General features: G+C 42.5%; 1 protein-coding gene across 6 annotated transcripts in view; it reads right to left on the bottom strand.

Annotated features, from left to right (window-relative positions):
* Positions 1–22,040, bottom strand: part of SHB (Src homology 2 domain containing adaptor protein B) — a 74,711-nt gene extending 52,671 nt beyond the window's left edge. For all 6 annotated transcript variants that reach the window (XM_014953815.1, XM_014953814.1, XM_014953809.1 and 3 more), the window contains exons 1-2: positions 21,110–22,040; positions 2,201–2,318 (exon numbers count right to left, since the gene is read on the bottom strand). In XM_014953815.1, the coding sequence (XP_014809301.1) occupies positions 2,201–2,318; positions 21,110–21,694 (703 nt within the window). In that variant the 5' untranslated portion in view covers positions 21,695–22,040. The remainder of the gene's footprint in view (positions 1–2,200; positions 2,319–21,109) is intronic.
* Positions 22,041–22,096: the final 56 nt, after the last annotated feature.

Raw genomic sequence — 22,096 nt, 5'->3', positions numbered from 1 at the left:
GCTTTTGCCTAGTCCTTTACTAACTCAAGAAGCATGCGGCATGCACAAAAACTTTAGGCTCCTCTTTCAAACTACCACTTACACATGGTTTCCAGACTTGATCAAAAGGTGGGGTGCATCAGTAAACACGGAATAACTGACAAAACGCTGTTTTGTTTTCTGTCTCTCCTAAAGTGCATTCTGCTAGGGTATGCAGATTCCTCCTCTCTGGGATTACCCATGTTAAATACAGCTAGAACTTCACTGAATTAGTCAAGCTAAATGGATTACCGTAAAGCATTCTTTTGTTCATTAGCACAGATAACAAATAAACATAACAAACAAAGCAGTAAACATTTTGCAGCCAACTAAACTGCGGTCCAAAAGTCTTCTTTAGAGTAGCAGATACATAATTGAACTCATCTGGGAAATATAAGCTGAGTTTTTAAAAACTCTCCAAAATGATGCCCATGGATTTCCATTTGTCAAGTAAAATGCAAAGGCAACATCTGTGCAGTAAAAAAACCAAACATAAAAACGTGCTTAATTATAGTAGGACATAACCTCACCTCACCAAGGCTTATGAGAAGACTTTCTCTATTTCTACTAGCATTAGGATAAGATGACTGGAAACCAAATACCTGGTTCTCAAAACACCAAACGTATTCACAGAGATATCAAGCACCTTCTACTGGCTCAATTAAATGCATATTTAGAACGTGCTATATTATTACACTCAGTTATACACCAGTCTCAAAAGTGCCTTTAGCATCGTTGAGAGTGCCTCATGCTTGCTTTATGTAGCAAATATCACAGCTTAGCAGGTACACCACACACCAGTTGGCAAAAGGGTGTCTTGGAATTACAAGGGTACACAAATATACTGCCCCTTACTTCACCTAAGCCATCCAGTATTGTCCACTAAACCATCTATTTATTATGGCTAATCTGGAAAAGAAGATAGAATAAGCTCCTGTTCTAAACACAGGAAGGAAGAATTCACAGCACTGTAAACTTCATAGTTAAAACTACAAATGCTCATCACTGCTGTAAAAAAACCCAAGAACTTACTGGGACTAATTTGTTTTTCTGAGAAATTATTAAACTAGAATGAATATGTTTACATGAATAAGAAATAAAAGCTCCAGCTCCTCTAGAAGATACTGAAATCTTCCAAACAATATAGTTTACATGTCATTTCCTGTGTCTCTCTTCAGAAATGCTATTTAAGAAAAGAAAAATAGGAACACTTGCACGAAAAAATGATCTTTGCATCCAAAGATCTTCCCCCCACTGATTAATCTTTCCTGAGCGCCCAAAACAGGAGCTGCCAATAGAAAAGGAAAGCATACAATCAATTTAACTGGGCACAAGCGTGACTTTTACCTCATAATGAGAAGAAGAGGACCTACTGTACAAATTCAAGAAATGCATGAATTACCTGCACAAAGACGTGTTTTGACAAAGTCAAATAATCCTGAATAAAGAACATAAGGCCCCATACCCCTGAAAAGTTTACAGATTGCACAGACAACAAGTACGAAATGGCTGCAGATAATATGAGGAAAATACATGGATAATACAGTTGCATAACAACTGGACAAGGGGTCCAAACAGTCCAAATTCCAACAACAATACCACCATTAACCACCTCTCTACAGGACAGAAAAGGAAGGACACTACCAAGAATCCCACAGTGTCTCATATTGACCACTAGTACAAAAAACCACCAGAGAAGGGAGGGAGGCAGAGAGCTACACAAAGATGTAGCTTTGCAGCCCTCCTCCAACACAGGGAAGACCAAGATGTCTGAATCTGTTTGAGGAAAAAAAGGCAGTAAGTAAATAAGCAAATTGATGAACTGTTTTTAAGTGAACTAACACAATGTCATGCTTTGGCCATCCCTATTATGCACACATATGACAGGCTTGACATTGCCAAGCTAAGCAATACACAATCCAACTCCCAGTGCTCACATTTTCATCTTCCCACATGACAGTACCGACCATCTATATTCAACAGTGAGGTCCAAAGCAGTGTTTTTAGAAATCAAGGTATGTGCAGGCACATGAAAAGTCTCTGCAGCATTTACTATTGACTCCTAAGCATCTTCAGAAACATGGCTTTGCAGGCCAAATGATATTTCTGTTTCGTAGCAGCTGCAATAACCACACGAACTGCCATGGAATTTAAGCTCACATGTGCAACTGTCTTTTCTTACCAGTCATTATTCTCTGGGCTTCGTATGGTTCCATATAGCCAGTGTTCTCCCCTTTTCCCATTCTATTCAGCTCACTTTTGGCATCAAATGGATCTGAGTAGTCATCAGCTATCAATACCTGAAAGACAGGAAAGTAACTGTTACTAGAATCTCCAAGTTAGATGTGCAAGCCAGAAGGCAGTAACACCCTACCAGCAAAAAAACCCCATTTCACCCAGCTGCAACATATGCCACCTTCAAAGTACAGTCTGAGTTCAGAGGACAAATACACAATTGCCACAAATCGGTTACTAATGGGTGCTGATATAGGTGAGCTCCTGTTCACATGAGAAACTATACAAAGGCAGACTCTATGTCAAAATATTTCTGACTATCACAAGATATGGAGTAATTGGGATGGACAAATTAGAAAGATCCAAACAGTCAGCACATTCAACCCAGTGCAATTCTTATCAGAGAAGTTTGCTATTATTCACCAAAAAGCACACTTTTGCTTGCACTTACTTCATCTCCTCTGCTCTTTAGGTTTATCAGCTACAACTGAAAATATGGTTAAATTTTTTTCAAGTAAGTACTGTAACGCTATTCTCTTCACTGCATTAATAAGAAACTGTAATTTTAGTTGGCAGTTAAAAAGGAACAAAACACAAAACAAGCTTCTTGTTTAAACTTATTTCCTTGAACCCATCTGGGCCATTCTTTCTTTCAAAGGAACATTATATTTACCTTTATTTTGAGAACTAGGACAAAAGGCAGCAAAAAGAAATTAACTGTCAGAAAAACAAGTTTTCTTCCTCTATTAGGAAACTAGAAAAAGCTGAAGGTTAGAAAATTTTACCCCTTACCCTACAACACCATGCTCTCCTGTCCACTGCAAAATCACTGTATGCTGTGTAAGTCCCATTGGCTATACAGGTAACAGGAATTGTTCCTCCCTGCTATTGAAGGGGTAGAGTTAATCTTGGTTTCTAGAAGCTGGCAAGGGGCAAGGGCAAAGAAAAATTCCTTCTATGAGAATTACTGCAGAGCATAGAGATGTAATGTAGGACAGGCAAAAGAGTCTGAGGCAGAGAGGGCAGAGGCAGGCCTCAGCATCAGAATCCCCACAGAATCATAATATAATTCAGGTAGGAAAGAACCCCAGGAGATCACCCTTATCCAACCCCTCATTCAAAGGAGGGCAAGCATAAGGGGTTCTGCCCTGAAGGCCTAATCTCTTTAAGAGGGATTTTTCAACCAAGACTCTTTCTGTCCCATGGGCTACTTTACATCTTTAAGACCAGCACCAGTAAGACTAACAGCACACTGCCTTCCAACAGCTTCAGTCTTTTTAACAAGGAAGCGGGAGTACATTATCAGTTATGAGACTGAAGTTGCATCTGCTTCTGTCTCCTGCTGCTAGCATACCCCACCAGACAGAGCAAAAGACAGAACACACAAGCATTCCAGATCAAACACTTGCACAAATGTCATGGAGTAAATGGACACTACATATTAGTAAAGGTGGAGATCTCCTTTAAGATTAAGGAACAAAACGGCTAACACATTTTTGGAGTCACTACTCAGGCCTTATAACACCGCCACATTGTGATTTTATACTACTTATTTTGCTTACCAAAAAGCCTCCCAAAAGAAAACAGAATTAAAAAACAGTCAACCAAAAAACAGCCACCGCATTCCTCAGCATAAGCTCCCAACCCCTGGCCTACACAAATCACTTGAAAACACATCCCAAAGAAGGGACATTTTAGAAGATGTATTTGTTATTACTGAACACACAGATTTGAGTGTCCGATCAGAGTGTCCAACAGTTACAGGTTAACAGCTGGAATACCAAAGTATCTGGGACCCATGTTTTATTTATCAATTAGTTGTGTTTCCCTCCACTTCCCAAAGTTTAAAGTGACTGGAAGTTTTTGTTTGACCAGAAACCACCAGACTGACATGGATAATAGAGGGAGGAAAAAGTAATTATTTCTCTCACTCAGTGTCCAAAATTACAACCTCGTGATTGTGAAAAACAGTTAATCCAAACAAAAGAAGTCTCCTCCCTCATGTCTGGCAATGTATGCCCAAACACCAAATCAAGAGACAGCAGCTGCGCACTTAAGACAAAGACAACAATGTATTCGCAGTAATTTCTCCTGGTCACAAGGACAGGTTTATCTCCAAAAGTGCTGCAGTTGAAATGCCATCCATTTAGTCTTCTGATGTAATCCTGCCAGGAGCTGGATGGTAGCATAGGCTATGTGCTGTTCTCCTATTAAAAATGTTGACAAGGAATACTTCCCAATCCTTAGCATAACTGTACTAAAACATGTAACAGAAAGCAGTCTAACACAGTTATTTCATATTTCTTCTCCATTTGCAAGAATACACTAGGAGGAAAATTATACATATAAAAGTACGTCAAACAAGATAAAAATCAAGACTGACTTACTTTAAGCGTAATGGTAACATACTTAAAAGCTTACTGTACTGAAAATGAACAGAAGGACTAAAACAACTAACTATTCAGAAGGGGTCTAGCAAAAGCTGCTTTCTCATAAGGAAATTAAAGAAAATGCAAGAAGGTCCAAACCTACATTATTTCATTATTGCCATGGATATGTTCAAGGCCAGGCTGGATGGGGCTTTGAGCAACCTGGTCTAGTGGGAGGTGTCCTTGCCCATGGCAGGGGGGTTGGAACCTTAAGGTCCATTCCAACTCAAACCATTCTATGATTCTATGATTATTGTATTTATTACTATTACTACATTTTATTATCTGTAAATCTTTACCAGATCAGACTGAGGCTAGAAATACATTCACTACAGTAATCCCTGGAGCGGAAACCTCCCCTACCTGGGACAGTAGGTTTAAACTTCTCCCCTTCAGATGAGTAATAGTGTCACAAGCACTATGAGACTGTATACAGCTCACGTTAACTATGTCTTCAATCATATCACCTATCAAATTTGTCAGACTGGGCAAACCTAATCCCTCGAAATGATCACCCCCTAAAAAAAACATGCAAAACCAAAAAAGCCCCAAACAAAACCAGCCAAACAATTCCCATACCCACTTTTCAGCACTCAGGTAGAAAGAGCAGTCTGTTTCACCTTCCTGGACCTGTATATCTTGATTTCCTTATTAAAAGTAGCTTTAGTGCTCTGAGCTGTCAGAGGGCACCCCAGGTGACTGTTACCATGTCCATATATATTAAATTTTACTAATTTTTAGCCTAGATATAGCAGTTGCCCAGTGCCAACATTTTATTCCTTCTATACTTGCTAACAGCTATAAATTTTCCACTTCTAGGAACTCTCACGTTTTTCTACTTCTTTCAAAAAGAATTCTTCATTCCAAAAGTCTTGAAAACCTCAAATGAGTATACTTGTCAGTTCTATTGTAACATACCTACTGTAAATGCCTAAACTCCTTTTCACAATCCCATTATGGAAGATTATTTCTCCTGCTCTCAGAAATCCCAGCCAGAAAAGAAGGTTCCTACTCTGCAACTCTTTGTGCCATCTCCGCAGAAATTACTTTTACCTTAGCAAACTCGTCTTCCAAGCCTATATGCAGTAGGTCAGACAAAGTCAGACAAAGTACAGACAAAGTCTTTTGATGAATGAAAAGGTTCTGAGTACAAGGGTTTTCTAGTAATGGTAAACAAAATAAACAAAACATTGGCTTCACACCAGAGGGTACAAATATATTGTCCTCATACCCCTTCATGCCATCCTCACAAAACACAAGCTTGCCAATTTTGCATGCAAGTTCTGTTCACAAGCCTATGAGCACCCCCGGTGGATCCCTTGCATGTGCAGTGGGGTTCTGCAGATCACAATCTTAACCACCTTGTGCCATGCGGAGCAGATCCAACGTGGGAGCACCATGCTGTCACCTATCCCCCATGGGCAGGTAGGAACAGGCCTTTCTGTATGAAAATCGAAGTGCCTCCACGTTCACCACTGCTCATCAGTTACAGACAGGGATATTTGTGTTGTGTTTTTCCCTCCCAACAACATTTCAGCCACTGCCCAGCAAACGGGTCGCAGTCAGCCATTTGTTTTCTGTGGCCCAGAGGCCAAGACCAACACAGAAGATCCTAACTTAGGGCCTAAATGAAGTGTTGCTCCCACTTCCTGGGTTAAGTGCACTTCCAAGACAAATGGCTTAATTTGTTCAACTGGCCTCCAAATTGATCCTTTGTGTTGGTGACTGACAAACATAGGACAAGAAAGAAAAGGGAAAGGATGCCATGCATCATCTTCTAATGCATCCCTCACAGAAGTCTCAACTAGTCAGGCTACTCAGGATGTAATACTGTGCCTGCCAAATCTGTCTTAGAATCAGAGGACAGGCAATAGGCTGATATTTTTTAACAGTGGACTAGAAAGGGCATTTACACACAGGGTCTGACCATTACAGAGGGACACAGCTTACTTGCCTCTCCTCTCTGACAAATCCACCTTTCGTGTTGGTCCTACCTGTCAAAATGAATCACAGCTATCAGGAAATCCCTGAAAAGCATCAGGCAACGATTCAGATTCCAAAGTCATGTCTCAATCGGCTGCATTTGTCAGGACTATTGTGAAAAACCTGTGGCTTATCTCCTAACAGGACACAAGATTATCAGAGCGGACTGTGAGCTCCTGCAACTACTGATTTCCATTCCATTCAAGACCATCTTATTGCTCCCCATACATATGTGATATTATTTTCTATCATGTAGATCTAGTAATAGTAATTTTAGGGATAAGTAACTTCAAGCAAAAGAAACTCCAATACACAAATAGAAGTGTACTGACAGAAAGTAAGTAAAACTTGTATTTGAGCTTCCACGATCGGAAAGATCAACAAGGATTCAGGAAACACTCAAAGGAGTTCTCCCTAGCAGGTTGTCTGTTAAACCTCAAATGCAAAAGAAAAGGAGAACGGCTCAGTTACCAGACAAGATGACAAAATCAAAATCATACCTCTACGTAAAAAGTTAGCAGATACCAGATCAAAACCAAAAACAACTCCCCCTGAAAATTAAATACAAGCTGAGATTCTGGTTTAACCATCTAATATATATTAACTAAGGTGCAAGCTTCACTGTTGATGCATAGTCTTTGTTCTTCTACAGTGTTAAAAAATACCATTTAAGACCTACACATATCATTATATTAAATACAAGTTGAAATTAGTATTTGCATATGCAAAAGCATGATTTGCATTTGCAGCCACAGGAAGAAAACATACTGAACATGTAATTTTGCAGATATCTCTATCTGATTAAAAACCACATTTTAGAGGGAATGAATAAAAAAGAAACCAATAAGAACTTATCACGCTGAAATAAATTGAGTCTTTTGGGATAACCCCTCTTTGAACTGAAAGGAGATACAAAAGATTTATCCTGGAAACAGCAGCTTCAGCACAGGTCTGTTATTTGATTCATATAGTGGCTATCATGACTAAGGACTCTCTATTCTGGAAGAGTCCGAGACGAATTGTCATAAATAACATGAAACAAAAGACCAAAAGACCTCTTCTGCCAGCCAAATCTTTAGGAGACTTATCATGGGAGTCCTTTTGTGTGTGGGGGGAGGTGGTGGTGGTGGATTTCTTATATAATAATTATATAATATATATATTATAAATCTACTATTAATGCGTATTTAAATTTAAAAATCAAAAAGAAATACCATATATTCCTCTCTTGGCTTTTGTGACTGGCAATTAAGTCCACCAGTATCACAGACAAGAACAAGTGACTATCAGCACAGATACAGAAGACAAGAGCAGTTAGAAATTGAATTTGTGTCAGAGAATATCATAGTTAGCACATTTAACAAAGTATAATGAAAATTTCTCATAAACAGTCACAAAAGATCAGTCACTAACTACAGTAGAAGTCAATATAGATTAAGGGGTTTTTGTTTTGTGTTGTTTTTTTTTTACAACCACCATATGAAATTTTTGACAAATACCAATTTTCTACTTGTTCCCAAGTGATCTCCAGGTCTCACATTCCAAACATGCCCTAGGCAGATGCTTCCTTAAAAATAATAATTTTACTTAATGCCCAGACAACTATACATCAGAAAGGTCTCTGATGATGAAGCCTGGACAAAGCTCAGCCTGCATACAGAAGGACTGTGAAGTTTGGTCTGGATTTGTTTTCCAAATGAATGAAGACTTGCATTTATGCTTTCTTCCATGAAGCACTGAATTCAAGAACCTGTTGGGTAATCCTCCCCATAGCCTCAATACTGCCTTTTTTCCAAAACAAAGTTCACAGCCTTGAAGAACCTGCAAATACAGTAAACTCTACATGGTTGAAATCCCAAAAGGATCAGCAGAAGGATCAGGAAGAGCAAACTTAAGATTTTTACTATCTTGCTAATGAGTCATAAATTTAGGTCATGATTCTAGAGAACTACTCTACAGATGGAGCTGGGTATAGAGCTTTTCCTTCTACTCCTAAATTTGAGTGTTGGAAAGTCCTGCATCAGCTATGTCCTTAGAAGAAATCACAGGCCTCATTCATAGATTTGATTTCCAGAGAAGGACACATTATTTGTCTAAAATGTAACTGAAGTAAAAATTGGGAAAGGTAGCTCCTAAATTTCTGAGACAAATGTGAACCAGTAGTGAGGTGCTGGGGGGGGTGCTGGGGGTGGGAAAAAGCTGCAGCATTTAATAACAGGTTTCAAGAGTTGCTTCCCCATACACAAGGCTGGTTTTTCAGAGAAGAGTAATTGCTCTTTGTCATTTCTACAAGCCCACATACTCACAGTGACATGACCCAACTGCTAACAAGCTGATACACAAACACTTCTTGTGTTCTTGCCTCCCCATTTCTCTTCTCTATGCCCTTGATTCCTCAGGCAGTAATTGCAGTTTATCTCATGTGTGTCCCTGCTTCATAGAATCATGCAATAGTTTGGGTTGGAAAGGACCTTTAAACGTCATCCAGTCCAACCTCCCCTGCAATAGGAAGGGACACCTTCAACGAGACCAGGTTTCTCAGAACTCTTCTGACCCAACCTTGACTGTTTCCAGGGACAGGGCATCTACCACCTCTCTGGGCAGCTTGTTCCAGTGTTTCCCCATCCTCATTGTAAAAAAATTTCTTCCTTATATCTAGTCTAAGTCTTCTCTCTTTTAGTTTAAAGCCATTAGCCCTTTTCCTGTGCAACATGCCCTGCTAAAAAGGGGCCCCACCTTTTGTTCCCACCTTTCCTGTAGGCACCCTTTAAGTACTGAAAGGCCACAATACTTGACATAGGGCAACGCAGGCTGCCCAGATGCTTCTGCTGAAAGTTTAAAACCAGAGTTCTACCTGCTTTCCCCTCAGTAAGTAAAGGGTGCTTCCTTGGCCCATCCACTCTACTACTTCAAATTTGAAAATATGCCTTCCAGCACCTGCCAATAGATCCAAGAGTTACTGGAAGGAAGAACAGACAGAGCAGTTGTTAAATATTGCTCTCTTCAGAAAACCAGGTCAAAAGAAAAAAAAAAAAAGTACAACAAAAAAAAAATTGCATCCCATGCACTGCCATTAGCACAATATGTTTTGTAAAACAATTTTGAACAGTTCATGCACAATGCACAACTACTCCAAACCCACACCTTATCTCTGTTTCCTTGTCAATGGGTTGTTTTACAGTAACATTTAAAGAAACAGGGACATATACAGGGAGATCAGTACCACAGTTCCTTTCCTATCTATCTCCAGAATCCACCACATGCTGTTTCAACTGCCAGGCCTCGTATCACTACCTCCACTTCAACACAGCACCTTGCTTACTGTTAGTCAAAGATACAATCACACTGACACAGGGCAGCAAAGGAATGAAAAGTCAAACCGTATTGTTTGCCATGGGGCAGTGCTCTGCATGAATGTCTGAGAACTGGACACTACAACCAACTGCTCATGGGCAAGGACGTATACAAAGATGTTCAGAGACACAAACAACTCTTATATCAAATAGTGCCAGTGAGCTTGGGGAACAAAGGAGCTTGTAAAAAATACAGAATAGGCATTTCTTCAGTAATCCAAGCAAATGCAATGGCAAACTGGCCACCACAAGGTCAGATTGCAAACCAGACGTTTACTAGTGAACCTGGCAACTTAGCAGTAAAAAAGGGAAACACAGATTCACCTTTTTCCTTTCTTGATCAATTCTCCTCACTCATCAGGCTAAAAGCCATTAACATAAGTTCCAATATATGTTCTTATTGTGCCTAATTTCTCATTTAGAACTAAAATGCCCTTTAAATCACAATAAACTACATGACCTTAATCTATCTACAGAAGGTTTCACTTCCACACATAAATTACACTACAACAGTCCTAATGTTAATAATTTGCCTTAAGATCGATGTGTTAAAATGTGTAATACAGAGCTTTTTCCTTATCTGAGCAGTTTTGAAGGAACGGTTGCAGATAATACCTGTGCTATCATTCAGTAGTAAGAAAGCTGGATTTATGGCCCAACTGCTGAAATAGAATAGTGCAATACTGTTTTCACTATGCTTAGTGTCTCAGTACTTCCATGTTCATACACAGACTTAACTATCCCAGCTCCTGCACACACCTATGTGAAAATTCAGAGGACAATCTACAGAAGCAAGCACAATTCATTCTTTCTTGCTGATCAGCACCAGTAATCAGCTCTGCTTTAGTGTCCTCACAATATCATTCTCTCCCATTGACTCAACCAACCATGCCAGGCTGTATACACCTGCACTTGATCTGAAAAAAGCCCTATTCATTCTTTCATGCTTTTGCAGAAGGTGGTACGCTTTTATGCTTTAGAGGCTATTATCAGACTAACTCCACATTCACTTACTGCACAAATTCACCTATAGGATGGGAAAAAGCATTCCAACATGAAAAAGCTATACCTTAGACCCTGCACTACTGTCTTTACAGGAATGCACTATATTAACATAATATCAGTCTGTCAGCAACACTCAGGCTCCAGGGCAGTTTGTGAACATCAGTTACATTAAGACTTACATTCCATGAGATCTCTGAAGACCTTTGAACCACTCTTGTGCCCAAATCAGAGTTAATAGGAAAGCTGGACTCGATTGTTCAGGGTTTTGCCCACACAAGTTTTGAAAGACTCCAAAGACAGGAGATCCACAACTTCTTAGAATCATAGAATGGTTTGGGTTGGAAGGGACCTCAAAGATCATCTAGTTCCAACCCCCCTGCCATGGGCAGGGACACCTCCCACTAGAGCAGGTTGCTCAAAGCCCCATCCAGCCTGGCCTTGAACACTTCCAGGGAAGGGGCATCCACGACTTCCTTGGGCAACCTGTTCCAGAGCCTCACCATCCTCACAGTCAAGAATTTCTTTCCAGTATCTAATCTAAATCTCACCTCTTCCAGTTTAAAACCATTGCCCCTTGTCCTTTCACTACACTTCCCAACAAAGAGTCCCTCTCTGGCTCTCCTGTAGGCTCCCTTCAGGTATTGAAAGGCTGCTATAAGGTCTCCCCGGAGCCTTCTCTTCCCCAGGCTGAACAACCCCATCTCTCTCAGCATGTCCTCATAGGAGAGGTGCTCTATCCCTCTGATCATCTTTGTGGCCCTCCGCTGGACCTGTTCCAGCAGATCCATGTCCTTCCTGTGTTGAGGACTCCAAAGCTAGACACAGTACTCCAGGTGGGATCTCACGAGCGCAGAGCAGAGGGGCAGAATCACCTCCCGTGACCTGCTGACCACACTTCTCTTGATGCAGCCCAGGATGCAGTTGGCTTTCTGGGCTGCCAGTGCACATTGCCAGCTTACGTTAAGCTTCTCATCCACCAAGACCCCCAAGCCCTTCTCCTCAGGGCTGCTTTCCAGCCATTCTCTGCCCAACCTGTATTTGTGCCTGATGTTCCAACGTCCCAGGTGCAGGACCCTGCACTTGGCTTGGTTAAACTTCAATGCGATTTGCGCAAGCCCACCTCTCCAGCCTGTCCAGGTCCCTCTGGGTGGCATCCCTTCCCTCCAGCTTGTCGACTGCACCACCAAATTTGGTGTCATCGGTAAAGTTGCTGAGGGCGCACTCTATCCCACTGTCCATGTCTCCAACAAAGATGTTGAACAGCACTGGTCCCAGTACGGACCCCTGAGGAACACCACTCATCACTGGCCGCCAATTGGACATTGAGCCATTGACCACAACCCTTTGAGTGCGGCCAACCAGCCAGCTCGTTATCCACCGAGTGGTCCATCCATCAAATCCATTAGTTTCCAATTTTGAGACCAGGATGTCATGCGGGACAGTGTCGAATGCTTTGCACAAGTCCAGGTAGACATCTGTTGCTCTGCCTTTGTCCACCAAGTGTATGGCAGTATCATAAAAGGCCACCAAATTTGTCAGGCACAACAATTATTTCTCAGCAATACACATGTTTATGTGTCTAAAATAGCTCATAATAATGATAACTATATATTTTACATATTTATCACAGCTTTGTTTATTTACGTGTATGAGTACATACATATAATGTAAATTTCAGAACTTTACAAATCATTTCAACATGCATAACAAGAAAACCTAAATTTACTTAAATATAACTGCCACATTACAGCAACAGTTTGAGATCAGACAGAAGATGTGTAGATCAGAGAGACAAAAGATGCATAGGCATTTGGATTCCATTCACAGTTATTATAGTTCCCATGAAGATGGAAGACGTGGAAGTGCTACACTGATGAAGTGCATTGGACTTAGCTCAATAATTTAGAAAAATTCTTCCACAGGCAATACATGGTATGCACCATGTAATTTTCACTTGTATTTAAAGTCAGAACGTGCAAGGCAATAAATTTACTGTTGGCATTTTCATGTTTTTCACCTGCCTTCTTTTGCCATCAGTGCAAACTGCAACACTGAATTCATTTTTAGGTAGATTTTTTTTCCTTTCACTATTCAACTTAGCCTTATCCAAAATTTAGCCATATGCAGATTGTAACTACCTTTTGAGGTTAAACAACATACCTCCTTCTTGTGTCCTACATTTATTATTTTATCAGTCTGAAGACTTTAATTAGAATTGCTGGCTGAATATAAAAAAACAATGTCAAAAGAAAGTGCAATCATAGGGACATATCTCACTACTACTATTTATTAGTTCTATTTATTAGTTGTTCCTCTAATACAAGCTAACACTTTTTCACAGTTGCAAATTTAACTTTTACAAGGAATGACCCAGCGTCTTCATATGTGACACAGCAATCTACAGATACTGCAAGAGCATTCATTGCATCTGCACCATGCAGCTTTCTCTTCTGTCTCTATGAAGTTGTCAGCTGCTAGAAGTCAGGTCAGGTCATCACTACTGAATCAGCAACAACATGTAAAAGCAATGGATTACCTCCCTCTCTCCCACAGCTGGCCTTCTGAGTATAGATACTCATAGCAATCAACAGATAGAAAGATTAAGTGGTGAACTTATGCAGGAGCAGAAAGAGGTAAAGCAATTGTAAAATACACAAGGCAAGTTTGTAATGGGCATGCTAGTGCTAGGACCTGGAAGGCTACTGCATGCAGTGATGCCCTTCCAGATGCATCCCTGCAGCCCACTTCTCAAAGATAAGGCACCAACCTGCTGAGCTGCAGTAGGGCCACATGGCTCATTTTTTCTGCACCAGAAAGCTGAGGTAAGGAGAGAAAGAGATAGACCCTTCTACCACCTTGGAGAGAACCAGCTGTGCAGCTCCAGCCTGTAACCCTGTAAAAAGAAACACAGCCAGCATCCTGCTGTTCGACCCGAAGGTCTGCACACAGCTGGCCACTTCTGAATTGTGCCTTCTTCCACCTTCCCCTCAGCAAGGCGAGCATGTTGACTCCTCCAGTACACTAAATGCTTTAACTTCAGAGTGGTAGGATCCCCTCTGTGCAGGCTTTCCAGCTGCAGGAAGGCCACTCTACAGTACTGTACTACAGCTGGAAGACCAGTACAACAACCTGGATATATCAAGACAGCAACATTTGCCTATTACCACAAGGCTTCTCTAGACTTAGTGCCAAAGAGTAACCAACAACAGCACCCCTAACAATTTTCCTAATAACACAATGGTAGCGTATACAATGGTATATGATTAACTTGTTCCACCACACACAGCTTAGGACTCACTGTGCTGCATTATCCTAGGTGGAAAGGCACTCCATAACTCCCCACTCTGCAGTCTGGTGTTCACCTTTACTCAAGCCTATTTCACAGGGCAGACAGATATTATAGCCCAGCACATCTTGCATGCTGTCCTGTGAGGCAAGAGGGTACAAATGAATGAGTGGTGCAAGCATGCGCTCTTGCTCACTGGGGGCTAAGTGAGCATAAGTCTCACATGTCATTAGACACACAGGTTGCATGGAAAGAGGTGGAAGCAGGACAAAGGTCCACTGTTCTGCCCAGTTTCCCTATGGGCATTTGTACTACAGTATAAACCCTTTTCAGAATAAGGATATGTGGAATATGTTCAGTTACAGTCTCCCAGTAAAAAGTAAAGACGCACCTCTTAGTTCAGAAGTGACATAGCAGCTTGGCAGATGAGGTTGCCAAGCCACTGCCCATCACATTTGAGAAGTTGTGGCAGTCTGCTGAAGTTCCCCCTAACTACTGGAAAAGGGGAAAAATAATAGCCATTTTTAAAAAAGGTAAGAAGGAAGACATGGGAAACTTCAGGCCGATCAGTCTCACCTCTGTGCCCAGCAAGATCATAGAGCAGATCCTCCTGGAAACTCTGCTAAGGCATATGGAAAATAAGGAGGTGATTGGTGGCAGCCTATATGGCTTCACTAAGGCCAAATCGTGCCTGACAAATGTGGTGGCCTTCTGCAACTGTGTTACAGCGTTGGTGGATAAACGAAGAGCAACTGACATCATCTGCCAGGATTGGTGCAAAGCATTTGACACTGTCCCACACAACATCCTCATCTCTAAATTGGAGACATGGATTTGACCAATGGAACACTTGGTGGATAAGGAATTGGATGGATGGTCATATGCAAGGAGTTGCGGTCAATGGCTTGATGTCCAAGTCCAGTGATGAGTGGTGTTCCTCTGGAGCTGGTACTGGGACTGGTGCTGTTTAACACCTTTGTTGGTGACATGGACAGTGGGATTGAGTGCACCCTCACCAAGTCTGCTGACGACACCAAGCTGCGTGGAGCAGTTGACACCCTGGAAGGAAGGGATGCCATCCAAAGGGATCTTGACAGACTTGAGATGAGGGCCCCATGCAAACCTCATGAAGTTCAACAAGGCCAAGGTCCTGCAACTGGGTCATGGCAAACCCAAGCAGAATACAAGTTGGGTGGAGAATGGATTAGAGCAGCCCTGAGGGAGAAGGACTTGGGGGTGTCAGTGGATGAGAACCTCAACATGAGTCAGCAATGTGCACTCACAGCCCAAAAAGCCAACCATATCCTGGGCTGTATCAAAAGAAGCATGGCCAGCAAGTCGAAGGAGGTGATTCTACCCCTCTACTCCACTTTGGTGAGACCCCACCTGGAGTACTGTGTCCAGCTCTCGAGCCCCAGACATAAGAAGATGGACTTCTTGGAGCAAGTCCAGAGGAGGGCCACAAAGATGATTAGAGTGATTGAACACCTCTCCTGTGAAGACAGGCTGAGAGAGTTGGGGTTTTTCAGCCTGGAGAACAGAAGGCTGCAAGGAGACCTTACAGCAGCTTTCCAGTATCTGAAGGGTGTCTAAAAGAAAGCTGGAGAGGGACTTTTCACAAGGGCATGTTGTGATAGGATGAGGGATAATGGTTTTAAATTGGAAGAGGGTAGATTTAGATTAGATATTAGGAAGAAATTTTTCACTATGAGGGCAGTGAGGCACTGGAACAGGTTGTCCAGGGAAGTCGTGGATGCCCCATCCCTGGAAGTGTTCAGGGCCAGACTGGATGGGACTTTGAGCAACCTAGTCTAGTGGAAGGTGTCTCTGCTCATGGAACTAGATAATCTTTAAGGTCCCTTCCAGCCTAAACCATTCTATGATTATATGACAAGTCAGTCTTCTTGCTTGAATCCTTCTCGCTTCTCACAGTAACTGAGGTACCTTCTTTCAATGGTTTGGATCTGCTTACTGGAAGGGTATACACATTACACACTCTTCCAGAAAATTACCACTCCCTCCCTCAATCTCCATGTGTCCAACTGCTTTGTACTGCTCCTGAGAGCCTTGCTCTGTTTGGATCTCTCTGTATTCAAGAGTCTGAAAATTTGGATGGTTCCCAGAGATGAGACTGTCCCAAGCTGTGCAATACACTGCAGATGCCAGGCATACTTGTAACTGAACAGCCTACCACATCACTTTGAACAGCCCAAAAGTCACTAAGACACCACAGGCTCAGGTAATAACTGAGTGTCTTCCCATTTACAAGACTGTGATAGTCTCTTAATTATGAGACAGACATATGTGGAAAAATGCACTTCTAGCTGCTTTATAGAAACATGGGACACATGGAAAAAATGCAGCTTGTTGCCTTTGTGAGTGGCCTTGCCCAAGTCATTCATGCAGGTCCACAAGACCAGTGGCGACTTTTTTTCTTGAGACCTTTGACTCAAAGGCAGAGCTATATGCCAATGGGAACTACATGCTGAGAGGAAGAACGCTTCAGAGTAGAACCAATTGTAAAGAGTGGCAGCCTGACACCCTGCTGCAATGAATAAGACAGAGTTACATTTGCAGTTTAAGATCTCTAGAAACTATATACTTTGATATAATTAACCCAAACACTGCTTAGACATCTTTCAAGTGTTCTCTGAGTGCACCCCAAAATACCAGCTGCAAGATTCTGCTAAATACAACTGACTTATTTTCACTTGCAAGATCAACTAAAACTTAGACCTTCCATATACAAAAATAAGACAAACATTATCTCAATGTTTACTAAAAGGTTTTAATTGTATACTGCTATTAATAATATTCCATGGAACCTAAGCACTTTTATGCAAGACCTTGGAAGTCCAAACAGCATTTCCACAGTCTATTGCAATGTCAGAAAGGTAGTTATTTCTTACATAATGGGGGAAAAGCTTTCAGGGCAAACAGCTTTAGCCCTCATGCTTAGCTAGCAGAGCTAGATCTCTGCACCACACACTTCTGAGGTGGATCCCATGGAAATAAAGGTTTTTGGTTTTTTTTCTTTTACAAGTGTAGAATTCACACATAGACATTGTTTTCAGATCTTCGTAAATTAAGTCAGCAACTATGCTGCCCTGAATGGTTTCCTTCCTGATTGCTGCTGTCACATACATTTACATGCTTTTGCACTAGATCAGTTCTGTCTGAGCAGAACTGAGCTATTTTCTACAGCATCAGGTATGTCCTTCTGTGTGGAAATGGCTCTTGCCACTTGCAGTGTCTTCTGCATTCAATATCCAGAGCTGATGCACAGTTCTGCCTCTACTGCACAGGACTGCAAAACACTACTCATAATGAAATAATTATCTTTAAAAGGACAGATACACTACAATCCCAGCTATCCTGCAGTGCAGTATGAGACAGCTGCTCTTTGAATAGTGTTTCAGGTTCTTCAGCTGTAAAGCCAGGCAGAGAAATGCTTAGGTTCAAAAAAGTGTAATAGGTGAAAAAATACAAAGTATTCTTTCACACAGACACTTTCCCCTCAACTATTACTACTTTCATGGATTTACATACACCACACAGTGCCATATAGATACAGGTTGCTCAGGAAGACTTCAAATAGTTCCTTTAGATCCCCAGCTCACCATTGTGCTGATGCTAACCCAAGTCTCACATTTATTCTTAAAAAAATATGGTAGTTGCCAGGTTGTTCCAGCATATAGTCACATTGTTCTGGCTTGCCTACAATCATTTGTTTGCCACAGGAAAGATAAGAAGCTAACATCTTCCATGCCAGTACTAAAGATGGAAGCGAGTAATTTCTTACGTTGTTCTGGCTTGCCTACACTCATTTGTCTGCACAGGAGAGCTAAGTAGTTACCATCTCCCAGGCCAGTACTCAAGCTGGAAGTTTTTTATCCTCCATAGTGGTGGAACTGATCTCCATCTGCTATGAATTCTAACATAACCTGCTCTCCCTTGTTTGAAGATAAGCATCACTGTTAAAGCCCCAAACCCTGCCTGCTTGTACTACCTAAATAAAAAATCCACCCACCAATTTGAATTCAAAGACATCAGGCAATGACAACTCTCCCTTGGGCATCTGTTGTGCAGGTTAGTCACCTCACTATTAAAGACGCATGGCAATTTGGGTTTGTCTGCTCCAACTTTAGTTGGTACTTCCACCTCTATACATCAAAGCTTCCTGAACCCCAGATACATTACAGACCTGTGGTTACTTTTACAGCTTATGCCTGGAATCTTGCAAAATACAATCATGCCTGCCACTGCTTTTAATCTCCATCTCCTTTATTCCCTGAATCAGCTAGTCCATATTTTTTTTTCCTGGAAATTTTGATTAACTAGTCTGTCATTATTCATATTTTGCCATTGGTCCTTTATATGTAACCACACCAAACAAGAACCTTCCCAAATCTCTTTTCCCTTCCAGTAACTCTTTCAAGTTTAACACACAACTGAACTCTTCAGCTAAATCTGCTGATAACCAGTCACAAAAGTTATAAAATTTCTCATTGAATATGTTGAAAACCATACTTAACACATAAAGGAAAATAGCACTCTATCGGTGTACATGACTAAGAAAAAAAACAGGTGCCGAAACAGAACACTAGCTTTTATCAAATGCTATTGGATTGTTAAACACCAACATACTTCTACAATGACAGATCAATATGGCAACTAGATCTTTTTTCACTCCTAAGGTACTAACTACCTTAAGCTATGCTACTCACAGATTTTTTCCTCTCTCTGTTTTTAACATTTCTATCAACTCTTCTGAATGTTAGACCTCTAGGGTTTTTTTATATACCATCTTTATTGTCTCCTCTACTATGTCCTTCGTACAGAAATCTATTTCCACTAGCTTTACTTGCCGCTGAACTAAACACATTATGTTAACTAAATTCCTCATTTTTTTCTCCTCAATGAAAGGTGTAGGAGAGAAGCAGTTCTCTGCCTGCCCACTACTACCACTGCTTACATGTAATGTCAAACCTGTGAGGCTTTACATTTAAGGACTGTCAAATAAAAGAGATTTCCATTACAGGAAAGAAATAATGCAACTGAACAAAAGGCAAGCCATGTAGCTCCTCACAGCCAAATTCTGTTGAGGTTGGGAGCAGGCACACTTACTTTTTGAGGTGTAGGGACAATTTTATTTCTCAGAACAGTTAAGCTATCCTGCTTGTCACATATAGTTCTCTCTCTCAAAAACAGAAAGTGACAATGACATGAGTCTTCTATATCTTTTTAAAAATATATATCTTTTAAGAAAAAACTGTAGGCTGCTCATTCAAAACTGCAGCACATAGATTTACGACCACACAAAGTAGCAGGTTTCCTAGCAACAGATTTGCCTTGAAACAGTTTCTGCTTTGAAAATTGCTGCAGTAGGGTCTAAAATTAAAATCTAATAAATAAATAAATAAATGAATAAATCAGGCCCTATAAAATAGAAAAGAATAGCAGTTGCACATAGAAGCATTTTCCCCTAAGCAGTTATTTTCTCGGAAGCATGGAGTTGCTGAAAGTATATGCCTAAAAGCAGATACACAGTATCAACATAAGCAATTGAAAGAAGACTGACTATAACTAGTGAGACTAACTTTAATCAATCACTTCCACAACAGAAGTAGCTTCCAGTCAGGAACTACACCTAAAATGACAGACAGTGTAATAAATTCTAGACTTCTAATCTTATATCATCTCACCATCGCAAACTGATTTATTTGGAATTCCACCTGGAAAGGAAATAATTTATCAAGTTGTCATGAAAATGTGTCGCTACTCAGTGCAATCATGGTACCCTTTTAAACACATACACACAGGTAATTTAAATTGATAGCATTCAGCACATACTTAGAATTCCTGTGATGTGACTATTATACTTATGTTGTAAATGCCAATTTACAAAATAGAGAAATATTTTCCAATATATGAAAAAACTAAAATATACTCACAGGACAGGCAGTGGACACTACTTTCCTCTGCAAAGCTTCCCAGCTCTAACCCGAGTTCCTGAGCCTAGCACTTTCCAGTGCTGTGTCTACAGTATTTTCTTAATATTTGTACAGAAGAACCATCAAAAGATAAGAGAACATTTGCAACTGAGCCAGTACTAAATAATTTGCTTCAGGTACCTGCCAGTTGGAAATACAGTTATTATGGAAGTTGCAATGTTGTTGTAACACAGGACTTTGAACTACTTCACCTTTGACACTAAACTAGGAGACAAAGAAGTTACTACTGCACACATGCCAAATTTTCTCCTTAAAAACAGGCAGTCTGACTTGGGATGCCATCAGATTTTTTTTTTTTATTTATTTTTTTATATATGACTGCTGCATACCACATGCGATGGGGCTGAGGCTGCAACTTTGAGTCACAAGCATGGAGGTTCTCAAGTGACCCAAGGGCTCCCCAAGCACCCCTTCAAAGACTCACACCCGATTCTGCAGCAGCATGCCAACCCAAGAGCCTTGGTACCACTCATGAGGCTGGCACTGCAGCATGTTCCAGAGTAGGGTTAGACTCCTCTGCAAACCTGCTCCATCAGATGGGAGGAGAGTTTGAAAGCCCAGAGGACAGGGCACCACTGCTTCATGTGCAAGCCTTGCACACGCCCTGACTGCCCTGGGATATGTAAAGGGGCTAGGCCACACAAGGAAGCACAGTGGAGGCCAGTGGCCGCTCCAGATGCATTCAGACAGGAGCTAGTCCCCTCCCCATAAGCCTTCCAGGGGCTGACATAGCCCTAGTCCTAATACCTAGCCTGCAGGGGATGAGAACAGGAGCACAACACTTACTTTATCTTTCATGGCAGAGGGGACAGAGGTCGCCATATGCTTGGAGCCCTTGTTGAGCTTCTTGCCCGTGCCATCACTGCCACTGCCGGCCTCAACCTTGATGAGCCGGTGCTTGGGGGAGATGTACTTCACGTCCGGTGGTGTTGCTGGGCGGCGTTCGCTGTGGCTGCGAAAGAGGTGCGGGGAGCCAGATGCACAGGTGGGGGGGGGCACGGTGCTGCACGACGAGGAGGAAAAAGCCTTTGGGGTCGCCCCACCCAGGTCCTCGGGCACAGAGTAGTCGGGGCGGCACATGGCGCGCAACTTGAGCAGGGAGGAGCCGGGCCCGCTGTAGGGGTCCTCGAAGTCACGGTCTTTCTGGGCACGATAGGCACGGAGCAGGTCGCTGGTGTCGTCGCGCAGGCAGCGGTGGGGAAAGCCGGGCGAGGTGTGGTGGTGGAGGTGCAGGTGCGGCGGCCCGTCGGGGCGGGGCACGCTGCCGGCACTGTTGCGTTTCTCTCGGTAGTCGGGCCGCGGAGGCTGCGGAGGGCTCTTGGTCTTGTTATTGCCCACGCTGAAGAACTTACTCATCCATTTGGCCATCATCTCTCCCGGCTGCGGGCCCTCAGCACCGCCCGCTGCTCCCGGCGCCCCACTCGCCCGACCCGCTCCCCGCCGCCGCCCGCATGGAGGAGCAGGGCGGCGGGGCGGGCCAGACACCCCCCTCCGCGCACTCGCCTCTACCGCTGCCGAGGACCGGAAGGGCCCTGCTTAGGCCCCCGGCTTCCCAGCGGCCCGCTCCCGGCCCGCTCCAGGCGCTCAGCCGCAGCTCCGCGCCCTCCCCCGCGGCCCCGGGGCTCTCGCGAGCGCAGCCCCCGCTCCTCCACGGCCGCAGCGGAGCCCGGACTGACCTCAGCACGCACCGGGGAGGTGAGAGACGCATCTGCAGGCAGGCCCCGCCGCCAGGGCCCGCCCACCGCCGCGGCCGGGGCGGGGAGAGCCGGGCGG

The sequence above is a fragment of the Calidris pugnax genome, unplaced genomic scaffold, assembly GCF_001431845.1.
Source record: "Calidris pugnax isolate Ruff unplaced genomic scaffold, ASM143184v1 scaffold250, whole genome shotgun sequence".
Lineage (NCBI taxonomy): Eukaryota > Metazoa > Chordata > Aves > Charadriiformes > Scolopacidae > Calidris > Calidris pugnax.
Note: the sequence above shows the minus strand (reverse complement) of the source record. Positions and strands in the feature narration are given on the sequence as shown.